Consider the following 19,928-nt stretch of genomic DNA (forward strand, 5'->3'; position numbering starts at 1 on the left):
GCAGCTGAGAAAGCAGGAGAGTGCAGAACGAGGTTTATGAAGGAGTGTTAGAGATCTAAGCAGGACATGCAGCAAAGCATGAGAGCTGGTTGGCTGGATAAAGGAGGCTAGAAGGTTCCACACAGCAGGAACAAGAAATAATGATTCTAATTTTCAGCACAAATCTTAGTGTTATCCTATCTGAAATGGTCTCCTTTTATGCCCTTTTAAGGAACTGATTATTTTGATAAATATGAAGCAGCTTGATTTAAAGAAAACCACATAGTCTGAGAAAGATGCCTAACGACACCGAAAACATGTTCACTGTCTAAATTGACCAGAATCTCCTTCCTGACCCCCTGAAACTATGCATACTTTGACTTGTACAGTCTCTACTTCTGTAGAGTAAAGCTTAGAACACTAGCAGTTCCCCATGGCAATTAATGAGAATACTTTTTTTAAAAAAAAGCCTTTCTGTGCTTCACTGCAATTGGAACTAAGTTTGAACAGTAGAAAAGTAAGAAAGAAAATTACCTTCAAAACTTTCATTTATGTTAAAATGTGAAGCACATTAGTTATAAAATATGTTATACAACCCAATGCATGTTTACTTAGGACGGTGCAGTACTAAGCCCTGGGGTGATAGGGATTGCGGGTAGGGTGGTAAATATTTTGTTCATCACCAGTCTCCACTGACAGAGCAGAGCATCACTAGTATATGTGGAGTGGAGTGGGGGTGTAAATCATGACATACATACAACAGTACATACAGGGAAACCTATCAATCCTTTTTCAGAAGATCCCTTTCTCTTTCCTATTTTAGGTCCAGGTGAAGTTGACCTTAATCTCACTGTGGACCTTGGAGATATTGCTGATAATGAATTTGACTTTGAAGACCAGGTAATGGATTTTATCAGTTAAAAGCTTTCTCTCATTCATATCATCTTTTAGGTCACTTGCTTTAGCTTCCGTTTTTCTCTTAGGTTGTGTTCACACCCCCATTTACTCTGCATCCAGTGTTCTCACACCACTGGTTTCCTAATAATAATAATAAATTTTTATTTATATCCCACCCTCCCCAGCCGAAGCCGGGCTCAGGGTGCAAAGTGGTGCACACAGGACATTAACCACAATCCACCTCTGTTGTCCTTTAGTTTCTTACAAAATACAGCATTTTGATGCATTTTCTCCCAAACTAGCATCAATCCAAATCAAGAAGAAGAATGGGCCGGCTGTGTTTTAAGCAGGTAATGTGTACACAGCCTTAGCCTCCTTGTACACTAAAGGATAGACTTCTGTGATATAAAGGGTTAAATTATTCATGTGACTACTTAAATTATTTCATTGTTCAACATACTGTTACAGATTTTTTTAAAAAAATTGTGATCTTTCTTAAATATAGGGGTGAAGGCAGACATATTCTACAAATGATGGAAATAGTTGCGTAAACCCCCTTTAATGTTGTTTTATGTGTACAACATAATAGATGCAGCATTCAAATCACTTCCACCAAATTTCAGAATGTATGTCATTCTTCATCACAAGCATATTGTTATTATTCTGAACAAACCCAATGCTTCTCAGTACTGTGTTCCTATGTTCTTTGTATTCTTTTCTTTTACAGACTCCCCTCAGTTCCAAACAAATTTACCCTTTCATGTTGCGCAATTTGTTCTGGTTTCTGAGGGGAAATACTGTCACTTTTTATAGGCCAGTGGATTTTCAGAACACAAGGTTCACTTTCAATTCTTCCACACAGCAATTGCATTGAGGGTACAGTCCTATACACACGTACCTGGGAATGAGCTCCACTATGCTCAGTGGCACTTACTTCTGGGTAGACATGCCCAGGATTGCATTATTTCAGTCTATAGCATCATCCCTCTATTTCCCACATTCACCAGGAGGATGCTGTCGCTTATGTAGCCAACATTATATGATCCAAACACAAAAGGGAGGTATCAGTAGGCTTGGGGAGAAATTGTAGAAGAACAGGAAAAAGTACTGGGGCTGTGCAAACCCCTTGAAAAACGGCCCCATTATTGCTTTTCTTTTTCTGCTGTTTTCTTGGAGTTTGCCAAGGTACTTTGTTAACAGAAGGGTGTGCAACTGTGTGTTTAGATGTACAAGGGATTTAGATGTGCAAGGGATCTACTTAAGAACGTTACACCATAAACAGTGATCTGTTTTTCAAACTGCCTTCAGCTATGTGAAAATACTGGTTATCCAGTGACTTCACATAAAATCAAAACATGTTGCTAAAGCTGCAGGCAGTAACTTTAGTTTCAAACACTGGAAGTGGGCGAGAACATGAAATTACTAGAGCTATGCTCAGTTACCAGCTTCACAGAAGAAAGAACTTTACTAAACAGGGCAAAACCTAGCTTTTGTGGTCAAAGTCTTTATTAGTATTCAGCTTTATACCCTGAGCCTTGCCTTACCTTCCATTAGAAAAAACTTCTACTCATCAGTGGCGAAGATGTAAATATATTTGGGGCACATCTCTTAGAAGCGGGTGTACAATTCTGAAGCTTACAAGTCTATCATTGTTTTATTATTTATTTATTTATTCATTTATTTATTTTATGTGTTACATTTTTATACCACCTTTATCTTCCAAGGATCTCAAAGTGGTGCACACAGTTCTCCTTCCCATTTTATCCTCACAACCACCCTGTCAGGTGGGTTGGGCTAAGAGATGGTGGCTGGCCCAAGGACACTCAGTGAGCTTCATGGCTGAGTGGGGATTCGAACCCTGCTCTCCCAGTCCAACACTGACTTCATTATCCTTAGGGTATGAAGAGATTCTGTTTATTTTGCTGTGTGAAGCATATTTGAGGTATAATGAATGATACAGGTCACTCTGTGAGGTATATCTTTAGTATATGGACCCAGACTTGCTCTTTCACGAATCAGAGAACTTCATTCACTCTTAGCTGCTTTGTCCCCCATGTTTCCTTATATCAGGCATGGGGAAACTGCAGCCTTCCAGATGCTAGTGGAATCCCACGCCCATCATTCCTCACTATTGGCGATGTAGAGTCTGATAAAATCATAGCTGTCAACTTACAGATTTGAAAATAAGGGACCAGCAGCCTGGTAGCTTCGAGAACACTGTCCAACCAACTTTGTAACCAGAGGTTCAACTGAATAGAATCTGAATCACATGCACCACAAAGCCTATGCAGCCTCAACTTAAGATGGCTCCCCGACCTGGCTTTGCACTGCAAAGTTTGCAGCAGCACGTGCAACAAAATGGCGTCCAGCATTCAAAAACCCCCTCAGCTTGCATTAACTAGCCACACACAAGGCATGCAAGCTCCACCCCCCAGTCGTTCTTAGACTTCTTACTGGGTGAGCAACACAGCCAAGCAACACAGTTGGAGCCTCCCTCCTCCCTGGCCGGCTGCTTCCTTTGAAATTTAAGGGACATCATTTAAGGGACATCCATCAATACGGGACAGCAGCAGGACATGGCGCTGGAATAAGGGACTGTCCCTTCAAATAAGGGACACTTGACAGCTATGGATAAAATCTGAAGGATCACAGGCTTCCTATCCTTGGTTCATACGGTTTAAGAAGCAGCTGGGGAAGGGAGTGAGTTTTAGCAGAAAAGATCCAGAGGGAAAATTGTTAATAAAACAGTTTCCCCACTTAGCATGCGTCTCCTGAGGCAGTTTTCCTAAGCATATGCTTTCTGTAAAAGAAAAATTAAAAAATATCAGTGTCACATGTTATTTGGGCCACAGCTATTGTGTTCTATTGAAGTTTTAAAATACATGGACAAATGTCTCCTCATCACAGTAATAATTCTTATAGCCATTTTTGTTAAGGGCTTTGACTGCACTATTTCAAAAGGGTGCCATGGTGAGAGCTCATGGTGGGTGTTGTTAAGGGGTTAGCAGTCAAACAATAATTGCAGTCACCACTGGTGGTGTTAGTCCAAGAGAGACTTACTTTTCAAATAGAAATTGGCAGAGTAGGAAGTCATGAGGCTTTGATTAATTTTGTCAGTTACAAGATCTTATCTTTTACTAGATGAAATGAACCAGATGCAGATAGTTTTCTTTGACTGTCGGCCCTGCACAGAGCAGCAAATTATGGTTGGCAGTAATGAGATCTCGCTGTCTACATGGAGAAGCACAGGCATGAGCAATCAGAAGTATTTGCTGCAATTTTAAGAAGCGGATTAAACAATTCTTGAGCTTAGCTAGAATAGCCAAGAGAGCAACCACTTTCGTTGTTTTAGATTCCTAATGCATGTATTTTGAGTATACATTTTTCTTTCATGCTTCCATACGTGCAAAAAGTTTGACTTGCATTTTGCCCATGCGAAGAGGAAGAGCTCCCTCATCCAGAATGTTGGGTTTAGAGTATGATGCCATGAAACATTGTCATACAATCCCTTCTACCCAGTGAAAGAGGGGTGTGATGATGACTGCAGGGGCAAGTCCTGCTTCGCCACTGCATGCCGCTGTCATGCTCCTTTGATGTACATGTGCCAGAAGGAATTATACTTGCATGCCAATGTATATGTGCAGAGCTCCTCCACATGTGGACAGACGGTGGCCCAATTTGGGCCCCTCTTTAAATAAAGGTGCTCTGCAAATCAGTATGTACATATAACACCTGATGTAGCTTGAACACATGGACTTTGCAGGAGAATGACAGGTGGTAGGTTAGCATCACACTATTATAATTAGAAAACACCTGTTTACAGCCTCTGTCTGAATGAAACCTACTTGCAGCCTTTATCTGAGCAATACTAAAACCCTTTCCCACACTAACAGCAAATAAAAGTGCCCTATCTTCAAAGTTTGCTGTCGCTGCCTGAGAATATTGTGACTATAACAGAAACTGAATGCTCCGCTGATTTTCTCATTACTCAGGGCCATCTTCAAACTGTGAATTGTCCCAAGCACTTTTCTGCTAAGAATATCAAATAAGGAGAAGATGCGTATCTAGGTATCAGTGTGTCATATGTAGCTGAGAGTAGATAAAGCACCTGTCAGAGAGATCGGGCCAAGAGGGTTAGGTTTCCAAGCAACCATGTGCAGCAAAGGAGCTGAAAGCTAGCAGATATTATCAGATATTTGACAGCCAACGGAAGCAAAAGGCATCCATATGTTAAGCACGTGATGCTTCTAAAATATCAGCAATAGCAAAGCAGCGATTCTTAAACTGTATGGTACAGTACTACTTCTAGTTACTAACAGGTTTAGCTCATTTTCTTATGTAATGGCCATCATCTTGCTCCTTTAGAGGTTTTGAAATTTAAAATGCAACCAGAAAATGTGCAGCTTTTAAAGTGGGCTTTGAAGCAGCCTCTTAAGGCTTGCTAGGCAGACATTGTTTGTTGTCACTTGTCAGTCATGGTGCTGTCAAAATGTGTGATGTGAAGGGCAAGAATTTAGGAGCTGTTCTGGGTAGAAGATTGACATTACTGCACAGAGTAAGATAAGACAAGAAAAGAAGAAGAAGAAGAAGAAGAAGAAGAAGAAGAAGAAGAAGAAGAAGGAGAAAGGAGGAGGAAAGAAAGAAGAAGAAGGAAAGAAAGAAAGAAGAAGAAGAAGAGGAAGAAGAAACAAGAAATAGTACCCATGTACTTGCGATGTGTTATTTTTTCTTAAGGACTGAAGATGCTTCTCTCGGTTGCTGGACTTTAATGATCAGTAGCCAGCTGTTAAGTTAGAAGAATATTAGCCTTAAATTTTAAACATTCATAAAAATGTTTCAAGAGCCTTATCCAATTTGCTATCCGCTAGATGTTTTGCAATACAGTTCAAAGCGGAATATAATCAAGTGGTAATAATTTTTATGAAATAAATAAATATGCCCCAGGCAACATGGCCAACACTCAGTTATGATGGGAATTGTAGTCTAAAACATCTAGCTAATACCTGATTGGGGTAGGCAGGCCTAAGTTGCTTTACTCAGCAAATGGAAACATTGACCAAGCAAACACATCGGAGACTAGTGGGGCTGAAGATCTTTGCTAAGAAGATAGTTCAGAAGATAATTCAGTTCCTGTTTCTGCCCTGGAGGTAACAAGATTGGCAAGCGGTGCATAAGATGTTTTGAAAGATGAAATCCAAATATCTGAATACTTGGAATGACCCCTATGCTGACCTAGCATAGGAATAAGAAATGTGACAACATGTGGAAACATGTCTCAGTGAGTTAAATGGGACTTACTACTAGTTCTTAGTAATCCTACCTAGGATTGCATCCCTAGGACCAAACTAGATGTTGAATACAGCCACATAGCATTATTCCCATCAGTCCTCATACCTACAAACTAACTTGGCTAAACTGGCTTTAAAGGGCCTGGTGTCTGTGAAGAGTCAGCTGAAGGATTCCAGCTGAGCAGTCAGCTTGGTGCAACCATGCAGCCTAGATTGCATCCTTTTCCTAAAGCAGCAGTTCTCAAACTTTGTTTTTCCTCATACCATTTGAAAATTGTTGGAGGTCTTGGAAGAACTTTTTTTTAAAAAAATCAAAGCAGATACATTATCCATATTTCTATTTTAAAAAAAATATTCAGAGTTGGGAACATCATCCAGACTAGTGCTGCATTATGAAAACAATGGGCCCTAGGTTAGGGTCTTGTAATCTAACTGTGGTAGAAAAAGAAGAAGGAGAAGGAGAAGGAGGAGAAGAAGCAGCTTTGATCTCAGTGATCAGAAAAGAAATAAAGTACGCTGAGTGCAGGGCCATGTACAGATATTCTTGGGTGTTCTGCAAGCTTTTTGCAGACCTTTTTGCAGCTAAAAGGCGCTTAGCACATACAAGTACTTTCTTGTGTAAACGGGGGCACATTTCCTCCCAGAACATAGCGCATTAGTGTGCATTGAAGGCCATTCCAAGTTTCAAGAGAAGCTTGTGGAGCAGCATGGAGAATTCTTTCAGGAAGTTTCTCTGTGTACATGTACTTAATGGCGGTATTTTAGATTATAGCCATCATAAGCAACTTCTAACCCCTGCCATGTACTCTCTATATAGTATACAGTATAGCTCTCTAGTTTTCACAACCTCGTTGTTTATTTTCACAACAGCCGTTATCTAACCAGAATGCAGACCACATTTTGACTAGAAAATAAAAACCTCAGGGGACACTTATTAATAACAGCCAAGACAAATACCTTTATAAATATATTATAAGGCACTTTAAAAAAACAAAAACAAAACAGACCCTGTCCTGGAATACTAAAATATGGTAAAAGATCTATTAAAGTGCATAAACAATCTGTTCATCTTAAGTTACCATGGGAACTGGCAAGACAAAAAAAGAGAATTCTATATGCAAAGAACTATAGTTTGCCTTGGAGAAATTCTGCTTTTAATTTTACTTAGGCATCATAGTTTTGTGGGTTTCCTGCATTTGCATTTGCATTTTTGTTTTTGCTCTTATTATTATTATTTATTTCATTTCTATACTGCTTTATAATGCTCTTAGGGCATTATAAAATGGGGTGCTGTGGTGGAATATCTGCTGTTCAATAATGACATTTTCCATTTGAGAGTTTGTTAGCAAATAAAGCATCATGTGGAATGAGATCTGTGCTTGAAATTTAGAATGAGAGAGTACATACCAAATTAGGTTTTTCTAGTGGTGTTTGAGGTGATATCTTTACAGCATTGTTAACATCACTTAGTGCCCTTCCTATATGGTTGTCTCCTGCACTTCATTGGTGCAGTAATGAATTGATGTTCTGATCCTGTGCATAGACACATAGATAGTTCCCACATCATCACCTCCCTCTGCAAGAGAGCTACTGACACATGGCATGACACACATGACCCAGGCAATCCAGCATGATAACATACAGAGTTACGGGTGTGATGTAGGCTCTGTACACATTACACATTTAAAGCACAGTTGAAGCACTTTCCCCCTTCAAATAATTCTGGGTACTGTAGTTTACCTCTCACAGAGTTATAATTTCTTGAAACTTAGCAAGCCACAGTCCTCATAATTCTTTCGAGGGTGGAAATGTGCTTTAAAGGTATAGTATGTACGCAGCTATGAAGGAGCAACTTGAACTACCTTTATGTCATGGTTTCTGTGGCAAAGCTGTTACTCCATATGACTCAGTGTCTGAATTAGGTCTAAAACAGAGGTTAGGGATCTTGAAGAAGAATAGCAGGAATCAAACAGTGATAGGGCAGAGAGCCAGGGGAATAACAGAGAAAGGGTAACAGAGAATGAGAAGCAGTCAGTGGGCTATGCTGGTGTTTGGTTGGTTGGTTGGTTGGTTGGTTGGTTGGTTGTTGATGTGCCCATTTGTACAGGATCTTCTGCTTTTGAAAAATCCTTTTATCTTATTTTTATTTTATTTTGAGCATGCAAATAAAAACCACTTTTCTTCATGGAACTCAAGGCAGCTCTAATGGTTTCCCATCCAGACAGTGACTAGACCTAGACCTTCATAGTTGTGGTGCCTGTATCAGGACCGTCATCCTATGGTCAAATAAAATGTATTCAGATGGCAAGATGAAACTATTGTTTTAATCCAAAGTTATCTGTAGAATTAGAGGTGGTTGTTAGGTATTTAACACATATTTTTTGTATCCTTCAAATGACACAATTACTGAGCTCAGAAGCATAATAAAATCTCTGCCTGAGGCAGACCTCCAGCTATTTCTAGAACTACTAGCAACTAAATTCAAGCAGCGTTTCACTGTTTTGAAGTCAAATGCCCATGAACCAATGGTCAGATTTGCTCTCATTGTAACAAAAACACATAGCAATGGGATACTAAATACAGATCTGTAAACAGCAGACTAAAAGTAATGGATGAGTTGAATGATAGAGAAAGGAAGCTATAAAACAGGTGATGACTGAGAAGGCTAGGTTCAGAGAGAAGCCATTCTGTATTTTATTCTTTTCCAACTTAATAATGGAGGGAAGCCTTGGCTGCCTGAAAAATAGATTGGCGAGGACTGACCTCATTGCCTGCTCTCATGAACCTTCATACCTAAATTTGAAAGGTGTATGCAAAAGTGAAAGTTAGAATAATGGACATTTATTTGCTAATGCTTAAAACCTCTGTTCAAAACAGATCCATACAAGTTTTCTGCAAACATTGCATTTGTTTTGTGAATTTAGTTATGAGGCACACAAATCACCACTATTGACCCCTCGGGGTCCCTTCCAATTCTACAATTCTATAATTCTATGAAACCAGCTACAACGTCTGAGTGGTTGTATTTCATCTCACCGCAACATGTATGACTAGCTCTCAGTGTCTGGTTACAATAAAAGGCAACTCAAATTTCATGCGGCAGTTTAAAAAGGGCAGTACTATAAGGTATTTATCGTTTGTAAAAGAAAAGGGCTGGTTTATGGCCAAAATAAAAATATATTACTGAAGCTTATAATTTATTTTGTAATTAGCATGCCAAAGGTTCTTCTGCCACCCTCATCATCAGCATAGCTGCAAAGACAGAATCATATCTATGCTGCTATTGAAATTGTACAGTTTACTATATACTTTTTTTTTAAACAAGGTCAGCTAAAGCTCTTTCTTCACACTTAATTTTTAATTTCTCTCCCTCTTTCTCTTTCCTTCGCTCAAGTGTAAGCCTGAGGACAAGGCCTGTGTCTTTTTATCTTATGTACCTTCTTTGTTTTTGTACGTGCTTTAGAATAATAGAAATAATAGAATTACTAGTAAATCAAGCCTAGCAGTAAGTATAGACAGAACTATTCTTTCATGGACGCAGTGCTTCAGCTGTTGGAGGAGAAAGTGCTCTGACTTTATGCTATTTTCAATAGCATGTTATCTATTAGTCACATTAAGGAACAATCATCAAGTTTTTTTTTATAAGCAATTAGAAAGAGCTTGCATGAGAATGGTGAGAGCATGATACGCTAATTGCCCTTGCTTTTGTGGTTTATACAGAGTTATATTTCTTTCACAGCTTTCCTGTTCAAAATTAGAATCATTGGTAGTACCAGGTTTTTATGTCTACCTTCAAAAGAAAAACATCTACGGTCACAACATTAGGGGGAAACTATGGGCAATATTCAACTTAATCTTTGTACTAGAGGAACCCAGTGCAATGAGGCCTGCTATCTCCTTGGGCTGCATGCCCCCTGTGTCCTCCCCAGTTCTGCTCCTGGCTGTCAAGAGAAACCCCCTACCCAAACAGCAGATGGGGAGGGGGTGGGATAGAGGGAAGCTTGCATTGACTGAGCAATCTCCTTAGCACTTTGTTGAATACATCCCTATGCATTCCACTTCAAAGTGTCAGCTGGAGTTCTTGAAAAATACAAACACAACTGAACAGATACAATTATCATATTGAAAACTATACAAATTAAGACTTGGAGAGCACCATAGTCACCCTTATTTTAATGTCAGCCTCTAGAAATTTTGCAGGCTGCATTGGTAGTGCCTGATTATTTTGGTCTGCAAGGAGAAAAGTCACTTAGAAGTCAGGTGTTTGTCTTGGATGAGATGATAATAATGATGTTAGCAATTTTATGCATGTGGTTCCGTATACAAGTAGCTGTTTTAGCAAAACAGCAGTGCATGAAGCAGTGTTTCAGTATTTCCACCTGCCCACAAACAAACACAATTTTGGAATGGAGTTCTCTTAAAATGCTGAAGGCAGTACACTCAATCGTCTGTATTTTATAATGGTTAGATTTTGTGGATTCAGTACCACTGTATCAGGAAGACTAGGTCAGAAACTACCATACCAGGGACCTAAGTTTCTTAGAGCAGACAGATTGTTTAGTATCAAATAGATGCAGCCTCAATAGAGTCCTTGCTTTGCTAACACCTAGAGTCAGTAACGGTTGTGATGAAAAGTCAGAAAAACATTGCCTTAAATTAATGGCTTTCGCTCAGCTTCTCTCATGTAAATCAATTATAACTTAGGGAAACTAGACAAAAGGGGATAAATTCAACTGACACCAATACTTAAATATTTTGAAATATTTGAGCCTGTGTGAAAATAGAGAGATAACCAGTTTCTGCTAAAAATCAGCTTTTGAAACGCATCCTGGTATAGAAAAAAAAGGTCTAAAGTATTTAAGAATCTAGGTTCAAGCACTGCAGGTATAACATTTAAACCTTTTGTTCAGAAATAATCATTAAAATTGTGATATTCTGCGTAGCTTTTTTTACCACATATTTCTGTTGAGCTAACCATGCTTGATATGATTGAAAAACTATGTAAAAGTATTTGAAGACCCTAGGTGGTATAAGACAAAACTATATTCAGAGACAACCCTTTGGTATTAATGAACTTAGGTTAGTCACAACTAACCTAAGTCCATTGACTTCAGGGGGTCTGCTTTGCATATAACCTAGCCACATGCCACCCTCCGACTTGTTTAATTACCTTTTCCTCTCAATTCTGTTTTATTTGAGAGGCGGAGAGTGACATATAGAGAACTTTGAGTTTTACAGTGCTTCACCTCAAGGTTTGTTTTTGACAGTATTCAGAAATGCTGCCAACAATTTTCCAGGGCCTGCTTTTATTTGGGACTGAACACCATATTCTGTGTACAGAAACATTTTTTTGTGACTGACTTGGGCACATGATTACAGGAGATGATAAAAATTCAACAGTGCTGTTGACATACAGATTGAACAGGATAGGTGCTTGTGCAACCTTGATGAAACCCTTTTGAGGATGGCAGAGAAGCTATAAGATACCTCTCTGACGTACTTTATACCTTCAGCCAGATATTATTATATTAAAAAATAATTATAAGATGAGTATTTTACCTAACAACAGCAGAGTCCTATCTCAGCTTTCATAGTTCATATATAGAATTTATTTTTAACCGTTCACTTTAAATCAGTTTCTTTGATTCAAGAAACCTCTTGGCAGTTCTTTGTGGTTTTGCCAGATTAATTGCTTCCAAACAGAAATTGTCAAGAGAAGAGCATCACAAGATAGCCTGGCCCTTAGTTCTTAGAGGGCCAGAGGGGAAGGTCAGTCCGCGAACTCCAGTTGATAATTGTGATGACCTGGGAATCCGATTCAGAGGCTGAACCGAAGGAATCCCAGCCTGCACAGGAGTCCCCGCCTCCAGGGCCGGCTGAATTGGGGCAGGGCCTTGATTCTGAAGCGCCTGCACCTGTGCCGGATCCTCAGGAGCAGGCACCAGGTGAATCCACTCTGGCTCCGGAGGTGGTTGAGGACTCAGTGCCTACAGGTGAGTTTCCCCCTGAGTCCAGAGAACTGCAGAGGCTCAGGGCAGAGAGGCGAAGGGAACTGGTTTCTCCCAGGAGGAGTGCTCGCCTTAAGGCCAGGAGAGGCGGGTCTACTGGGGGCTGGGACCGCCCCTGGCCTCAGAGAAGATAAAGGCCAGTCAGCCCGGTCCCAGGTTGCGGGAGCAACATCGTTGATGAGCTGTTTCGGCCAGCATCCAGTCCTGTTCCCCCAGAGTTCCTGTCCTTGCCGGGCTTCTCGCTGTGGACCCCGCTTTGCCCGAGGAGGACTGTCTGGCGACCCTCAACTCAGGTCCTGGACCTCGCCCCACGGTAACCTCCCCCCTGGACCAGCACAATAATGTTCAAATTGGTTGATACATTTTTAAAGAATATTGCTGCTTTCAGCTTCATAATACGGGCGTTGCTGCTCCATGCAGCATGGTTGACCTAGAAACATCCTTTTTTGCACTTTTTTGTGGGATGCTAATCATTATGCACACTGACTGCCTCAGTGCCACTCAACTGCACTGTAATAGACATGCTGGAATTTCTGACACGACACACATTGCAGTCATGCTCTGCAGCAATAAATAAGTATACTCAGCAGAAGTTCATTTGAAGGTTCTGTCTCAAAAAGCAAATATAGGACAGTGGAGTGGGATTTGCATTGTGGCCAATATGTTAAAAGGGTCTTTACTATTGATAAGAATAGATAATAGATGCTGATGCTGATGCATGAAGATGTAAACCATAAATAACATTTTCCAATATGTTAATTGACAGGCATTTGACCAGTCATGCCTTTCTGGACCTGAGAATATGGGAGGTGAGTTTTACCAGCTATCCTCTAGACTACTGTAATAAATGTTGGCAGAATGTTTCCCGCGTCGGTAAGCCACAAATCATGAGAAATTTAGGCTACATCGGAAGATTGCACACTGCAGCTTCCATACTTTAGCATAATTATATTGTATTGTGGAAATTGGATGACAGTGGTTTTGGGGTTGTTTTTAAGATACTGTATATGTTTTAATGCATTAATCCATTGACTGTTGATGTATTATCAGACAATGTCACCCTGAGTTCCCTCAGGAGGAAGGGCAGTATATAAATATAATAAATAAATTTGAGACAATATAATATGAGCACACGCATAGCAACCTGTAGAGCACACTGATACATCAGAATTCTCCAGCATTAATACCAAGAGGTCCGTAAGGTCAGAGTTGTGGGTGTCAGGATATGCACCTGTTGATGCCCAGTGGGACTTCCTAATTTGGCTAAAGAAATTAAGGGTAAGATCTTGATTCCATTCGAGCCTTCGAGGCTGGTAATGTTATAGTAAGTCCCTCTTCATGTATGCATAGGGTTAAGGTTTCTTCTGAACAGCTGTGGTTGTGCCTTTGCTTGGGTAAAGAATGAGCTGCTGTTCAAGAAAAGAAAAGGCTGTTGTGTATAGATCTCTTTTGATACACTTGTCTGGAATGCAGCTAGTGACCAGTGAAGTCTGGATGTCAGACTGAACTTAAACCAAAAGTACCCCCCAAACACACACATACATACACACATACACGAATGTGACCAAATGAATATGAACTCTGACAAATGTAAACAAAGCTTTTTTTAAAGGGAGGCACACACTACAAACTATTCTTAACTCAAGAATACTTTATTCATGGATGGTCATTCTTCATTTTAATATTTTGTGCACACACAAAAGAGCTGTGAGTGTTCTCATGCATTAAATATGTATTTTATCACAGCTACAGTAACAGCTATAAAACTATGACTGTGAACTGTTCCTTCAATAAAAGAAATTTCTAGTTAGAAATTCAAGCTTGGTATTTTGTTTCAAACATATATATGTTAGCTGTATTTGTATATTCATTTGTCTAGGAGTAGTTCCCATTCAATTCAATGCTTCTGAGTAAGCCTAAACTTATTATAAAGTGTGATAGATAAGCATAAACGTATTGTTAAGTGTGTTATAATTATACACAGTTTTATACGTAGCGACTCTTATTGCTAGAAGTCTTTTCCATTCTTTTCCATTTATTTAGGTTTTACGGAAGACCTGAAGAAATCAAAAATAATTTTTGTAATAGGTAAGTAGGAACTTCATACACCACTCTCACATAGGCAGCTAGTATTTATGTATCCAAATCCCCACCACCATGTTAAAAATTCTTCTGGCAGCTACCACGGAATTATAGGTCTACAGCTAATTTAGATAACTAGGCATTTCCAAATGCTGGCCTGTTTAGTGGTGGCAGCCCTCACCCGCTCCTGTCTGGGGGCAATATTTACATCATACGGTAGATGGATGAAACAAACTGCATCTGTTGAGGAATCGTATAGATAATTTCTGAAAGGGGACCGTTAATTACATCCTAAGGCACATGGCTGAAACTTGTGTCATAACAATTTCCAGTGCTTTTTCTAGAAAAAGAGGTGCTGGAACTCACCACAAACTCCTCCATTGTTCTCTTATAATGGCAATGGCACCTGCCTGAGCATAGGCGCCGACTCCATGGGGCCTGAGGGGGCCCGAGCCCCCTCAAAAAATCGTTTGGGGGGCTCCGCCCCCCAATAATTTAACAAAATTATTAGTTATATTATGCTTTGTAAAATCACAAAATTATGTTGGTATTTTTTATTTTCCTTGTTTGACGATAGTTACCTTTTAAAATACATTCAGTAATGAGTTAAAACAAAGCCACTCCCGATCTAGAGAGGGGGTGGGGTTGCGGGCTCTCGACCCATCAACAATCTCGCGGGGCTGGCGTCAGCCCCGCGAGAAGCGGCGATTCCCCCTAGCTCATTAATATTCACCGCCCACGGCGGCAGCCAATCGGCTGCTGCAAAGGGCGGGCCCTCACAGGTTCACTTAAGGTCGGGGCAGCCTGGGGCTCGCCCCTTTCGTTCCCCCAGCAGCAGCGGTTTGGAGGTCTTGGGCCCCCCCAATATTTTTTATAAGTCGGTATGGGCCCCCGATACCCGATACTCTGGCTCACCAGATGCAGCTTTGTCACGCTGGCCACGTGACCCGGAAGTGTCTCCGGACAGCGCTGGCCCCTGGCCTCTTAAGTGAGATGGGCGCACAACCCCAGAGTCTGTCAAGACTGGCCCGTACGGGCAGGGGTACCTTTACCTTTACCTTTACCTATGGGCCCCCGCCCCCCCAATATTTTTTATAAGTCGGCGCCCCTGTGCCTGAGAGGTGCCGGAACTGAGTTCTGGCTGGAAAAAAATCTCTGGCAATTTTCATTGTACTACATTTGTGGGATGGGAGATGATGGGTGGCTTGAGGATGACGCATGAGAAGGAACAGAGAGCTTGTGCGGGGGTATTCTGGAAGTTGTATATAATTACCCCCCCCCCCAAAAAAAACTTTCCATAACTGATTAAAAAAATGAACACAATAGTATTGCTTTCTAAAGCCAAAAGATAATGGTTTACTCTGAATTTATTGCTAAGGTGGTTGATAATTTCAGAAGTGATTGTTAGTAATGATAATGGAAATTGTCATGGCTTGCACCACCTTAAATAGTCCGATTTAGGATTGGCCCCATATAAGACAACCTGATTAGCTCTTTTACAGTGCAGGAAGAGGGTATCTTGAATTAGAACCAACCATCTCTCTGAACTGTTTACACTGTGGGCAGCTTGAATATTCTAGGTTAAATTTACAGGAGAATTGTGATTATGTTGTGTCATTCCATAAATAGAGCATAGCTATTTATTTATTTCATAAAATTTATACAATGCTTGATTGTAAAAAACAACAACCCTCAAAGTGGTTATGAAAAAAGAATTATTAGTAGGTATTTTGATCAGTTCCCCCCTCCCCCCAACCAAGGCTGGCTATACAATATGTTGCTTTTCAACATTTCACATTTTTAAAAAGACAGAATCCAGATGGATTGTCCGTGAATCATAAAAGTCAATATAACTTCATAACTTTTTTCGAGTTGTTATACAAGAGTGAGATACTCCACATGGTAGTTGTTTTATAGCTAATAGCAATAGTAATAATAATTTATTATTTGTACCCCATCCATCTGGCTGGGTTTCCCCAGCCACTCTGGGCGGCTTCCAACAAAGATTAAAAATACATTAAAATGTCACACATTAAAAACTTCCCTGAACAGGGCTGCCTTCAGATGTCTTCTAAATGTCAGGTAGCTGTTTATCTCTTTGGCATCTGATGAGAGGGCATTCCACAGGGTGGGAGCCACTACCGAGAAGGCCCTCAGCCTGGTTCCCTGTAGCTTAGCTTCTCGCAGTGAGGGAACTGTCAGAAGGCCCTCGGCACTGGACCTCAGTGTCCGGGCAGAATGATGGGGGTGGAGACGCTCCTTCAGGTATACTGGGTCAAGGCCGTTTAGGGCTTTAAAGGTCAGCACCAACACTTTGAATTGTGCTTGGAAACGTACTGGGAGCCAATGTAGGTCTTTCAGGACTGGTGTTATGTGGTCTTGGCCATGAATAGGCAATGAACTTAGAACCAAAACCCAAAGTTTTGTTTTGCTATAAAGAATAGTCACTATAGTAGTATATTAGATCCAGAGAATGAGGTGCAGTTCACACATGCATATGTATCTCCTGAATATTCAACATCAGATTGTTACCTGATGTTGGAGATTGATATCATAACTATTTCTGTGGTGTTTGTTCTACTTGCACACATATGATAACTGTCACTGGATGCTTCAGTCATCATAACAGGCCTGCGACTCTGGTTGCTGTTAGAGAAAATGTCAAGATGGGCTTGCTTTGGTTGGAGAAGGCATGATTCAGAACCTAACCTGCTTCTTTCTCAAAAGGCACCATGTGGCATTCATGCTAAAACTCTCAACTATTCTTATTTTTTTGCTCCTCACACAATTCCACGATGCATCAGACATACAAAGTCCTGAAAAGATGGGGAAGTTGCTATGGCAATTGCCAACACATCGTAAAGGGGGTGGGAATATGCATCCTCTTCTTTGGAAAACACCTGAAATGCTGTACTATGCAGTAGAAGAACGGTCCTGGCTTTTTGTGTCTCAGAATGGAATGGGGGAAATGTTTCACTGGAACCATGTTTGCATTAGTTGGACGAAAATAAACACACATCTTTAGCAAGTAACTCCAGAAATTTCACCAGTGAAATGTGATTCTGTCCCCTCCCCCTGCAAACTATGTTGCATTTCTGCTTTAACTGAACCAGACTCATTTCCTTCTGAGTGGACGTGCACTGTTATTCTGTGAGCAATTCTGGCATGCATCTTGTGTGACTGGCCATTGCTATTAATATCCAGATATTTTAAATGGTTGTCTAGAGGAATCCGAACTCCACCCCACCACCACTAAGCTGGCATGGCTTTGGAGTGGCAGGGCCTCGACCACATCTGCAGCAGCCCAGCTGTGCTCAGGGAGTGCAAGGTGGGGGAACAGGCAGGTCACTACACCAGCCCAGAGTTGGTGCAGTGATCAGCCCCAATGCCATCACAACTCATGATGGCAGCAGATCTAGCCAGCAGCGGAGCATATGCCCATGCTGCCAAGGGCGGGCATGCTCCCGAGGGGGGCAGGGCATGGAGGGTGCCCTCCCAGGTGCGATATAGCCTCTCGGGTGCACGGAGCAGCGCACATACCCTACAGCCAGGAGCGGAGTGAGCCAGCAATGGCAAATATTTGGCACGCCACCTGCCCGCAACTCCCAAGTCTCCCTTGAGCTATCAAAACAAAGGGTAAGGGGGGGATGCCGCCGGCAGCTCCCTGCCTTTCCCCAGCGGCTCTAGGCAGGCTTGGGAGTCATGGCCAGGTGGCGTGCCAAATATCAGCCCCCCTCAGCGAAGACACCTGGGGCGGTGCGCCCCCACCGCCCACCTTCCTCCGCCCCTGGGGCTAGCTAGATCCCAGGCGGTCTTGGCCTTGTCCCCACCCAAGGCTGGAAGAGAGACACATCTGCTCAACTGACCACACTGTTGCCCAGTGCAAATAGGGTTTGGATTGTTTCGTAAAATATTAAATTGCAACAGTAGCTATTTTGGCGCATGGGCCATTTGAAGCTTCCAGAACTCTTTGCTATGGTGACAGGTCCTGGGAATGCTGATGGCATGTGTTGCCATAGCAACTCACCAACTTGTTTCTGTCAACCACATTTTCAGAATGTTCTAGAATCAGCTGAAAATTAAAGTTCTGTTTTTTTGCCTCACTAGTCAATCCTTGCTGGTCAATTCTGGCCATTTCTCTTTGTTCCTGGTCTTGTGCATAGTTTCACATATCATAATGCACTGGCAAAATTGTAGAGCCAGTGCGGTATACTGGTTAGACAGAGTATTAGGTTGGGATCCCTGCACAGCTTCTTGGGGCAGTCACAGTTGAACTTCTCTTATTATTTATTTAGAAATGTTGACGTCTCCCTCTTCCACTGTTAAGCCTTTAATGCAGCTTACTGTATCAAAAGAACAATATAAAGATAAAAATCCCAATGAAACTCAAGTAGAATAGTACAAAAAAAGAAAGGAGAAAAGATATTTCATCAAATGTTTAGGCAAATAAAGCAGTTATAAATTGGCAAAGCTGGTGCTGTGCAGACAGGATGCTACCACAAAAAATCCCTGTCACCCATTCCTCCCCATCGTGGGCCCAAGCAGTAAAGGAAGTGGCTGTTTGAGCAAGATATCAGAAGCTAGTCTCAACAAATAGCTAGGTTTGTACAAGAGAAGGTTGTCCTTCATAAACTCTGATCTGAAGCCATTTAGAGCTTTATAGGGCAAAACCAGCATTTTCAGTGGTTTCCAGAAAAAAACCTAGAAGGCAATGATTTTTTTTAATGCACAATTAAATTTAAGATAAAACAGTTGAGCAAATGATTTCATAATGAGATGCTACTTTAGGAAGAAGTTTTAAAACTAAACTGATAAATATTCTTTTCCCCTTCCGGATGTTAAGGGAGAGATGGGCTAATTAAAAGATTTGGCAGTAATTAACTGAAAATGCAGTCTAGGAGCCAAATAAATTAGGCAGCTGTCCTGCTATGGCAGTCTAAGAACCCAGTGTAAAACTTGAAGCTGGAAGCGCAAATATAAGAGAGCCAATTATAACAGGCACATGTGTTTACGCACACAAATCCAAATGTTCAAAGCTTGTGTATTTTTCCCTACCGTTTTTTTGTTAAAACCCGCACCAGAAAAGAGGAGTCGATTTCCCTCCCACTTATGCCTCTTTCCCCAATCATCCGAGAATGCCTGAGCATCACAAACTGTAAGCCAAAACAGAACAAATGCCTAAATTGGCATCCAAGCATGGTGGCTGTTGAGCTGCTATCCCAATCCCAATCTCAGTGTGTATGTAGGCGAAACTTCATTCCCAGAAATGCAGTGCAGATAGACCACATCTGTGCTTGGATATGTGCTCTGTTAATCTTATGTCCCAGGAGGGGAAAGAAATTGCCTTCACAGTTTAAAAAGTATCCTACTTTAGGAGTTGGGCTCAGAAAATAAAGGTAAAGGTAAAGGTACCCCTGCCCGTACGGGCCAGTCTTGACAGACTCTGGGGTTGTGCGCCCATCTCACTCAAGAGGCCAGGGGTCAGCGCTGTCCGGAGACACTTCCGGGTCACGTGGCCAGCGTGACATCGCTGCTCTGGCGAGCCAGAGCCGCACACGGAAACGCCGTTTACCTTCCCGCTGGTAAGCGGTCCCTATTTATCTACTTGCACCCGGAGGTGCTTTCGAACTGCTAGGTTGGCAGGCGCTGGGACCGAGCAGCGGGAGCGCACCCC

General features: G+C 41.4%; 1 protein-coding gene across 1 annotated transcript in view; it reads left to right on the forward strand.

Moving 5' to 3' along the window:
- The window catches only part of AK5 (adenylate kinase 5), an 84,185-nt gene that overhangs the window by 50,816 nt on the left and 13,441 nt on the right, over positions 1–19,928 (forward strand). Inside the window, exons 8-10 of the mRNA XM_083743085.1 lie at positions 803–879; positions 12,939–12,981; positions 14,216–14,260. Of these exons, the coding sequence (XP_083599211.1) occupies positions 803–879; positions 12,939–12,981; positions 14,216–14,260 (165 nt within the window). The remainder of the gene's footprint in view (positions 1–802; positions 880–12,938; positions 12,982–14,215; positions 14,261–19,928) is intronic.

This window comes from Podarcis gaigeae, assembly GCF_964106915.1.
Source record: "Podarcis gaigeae genome assembly, chromosome: 6".
In the NCBI taxonomy this organism is placed as follows: Eukaryota; Metazoa; Chordata; class Lepidosauria; order Squamata; family Lacertidae; genus Podarcis; species Podarcis gaigeae.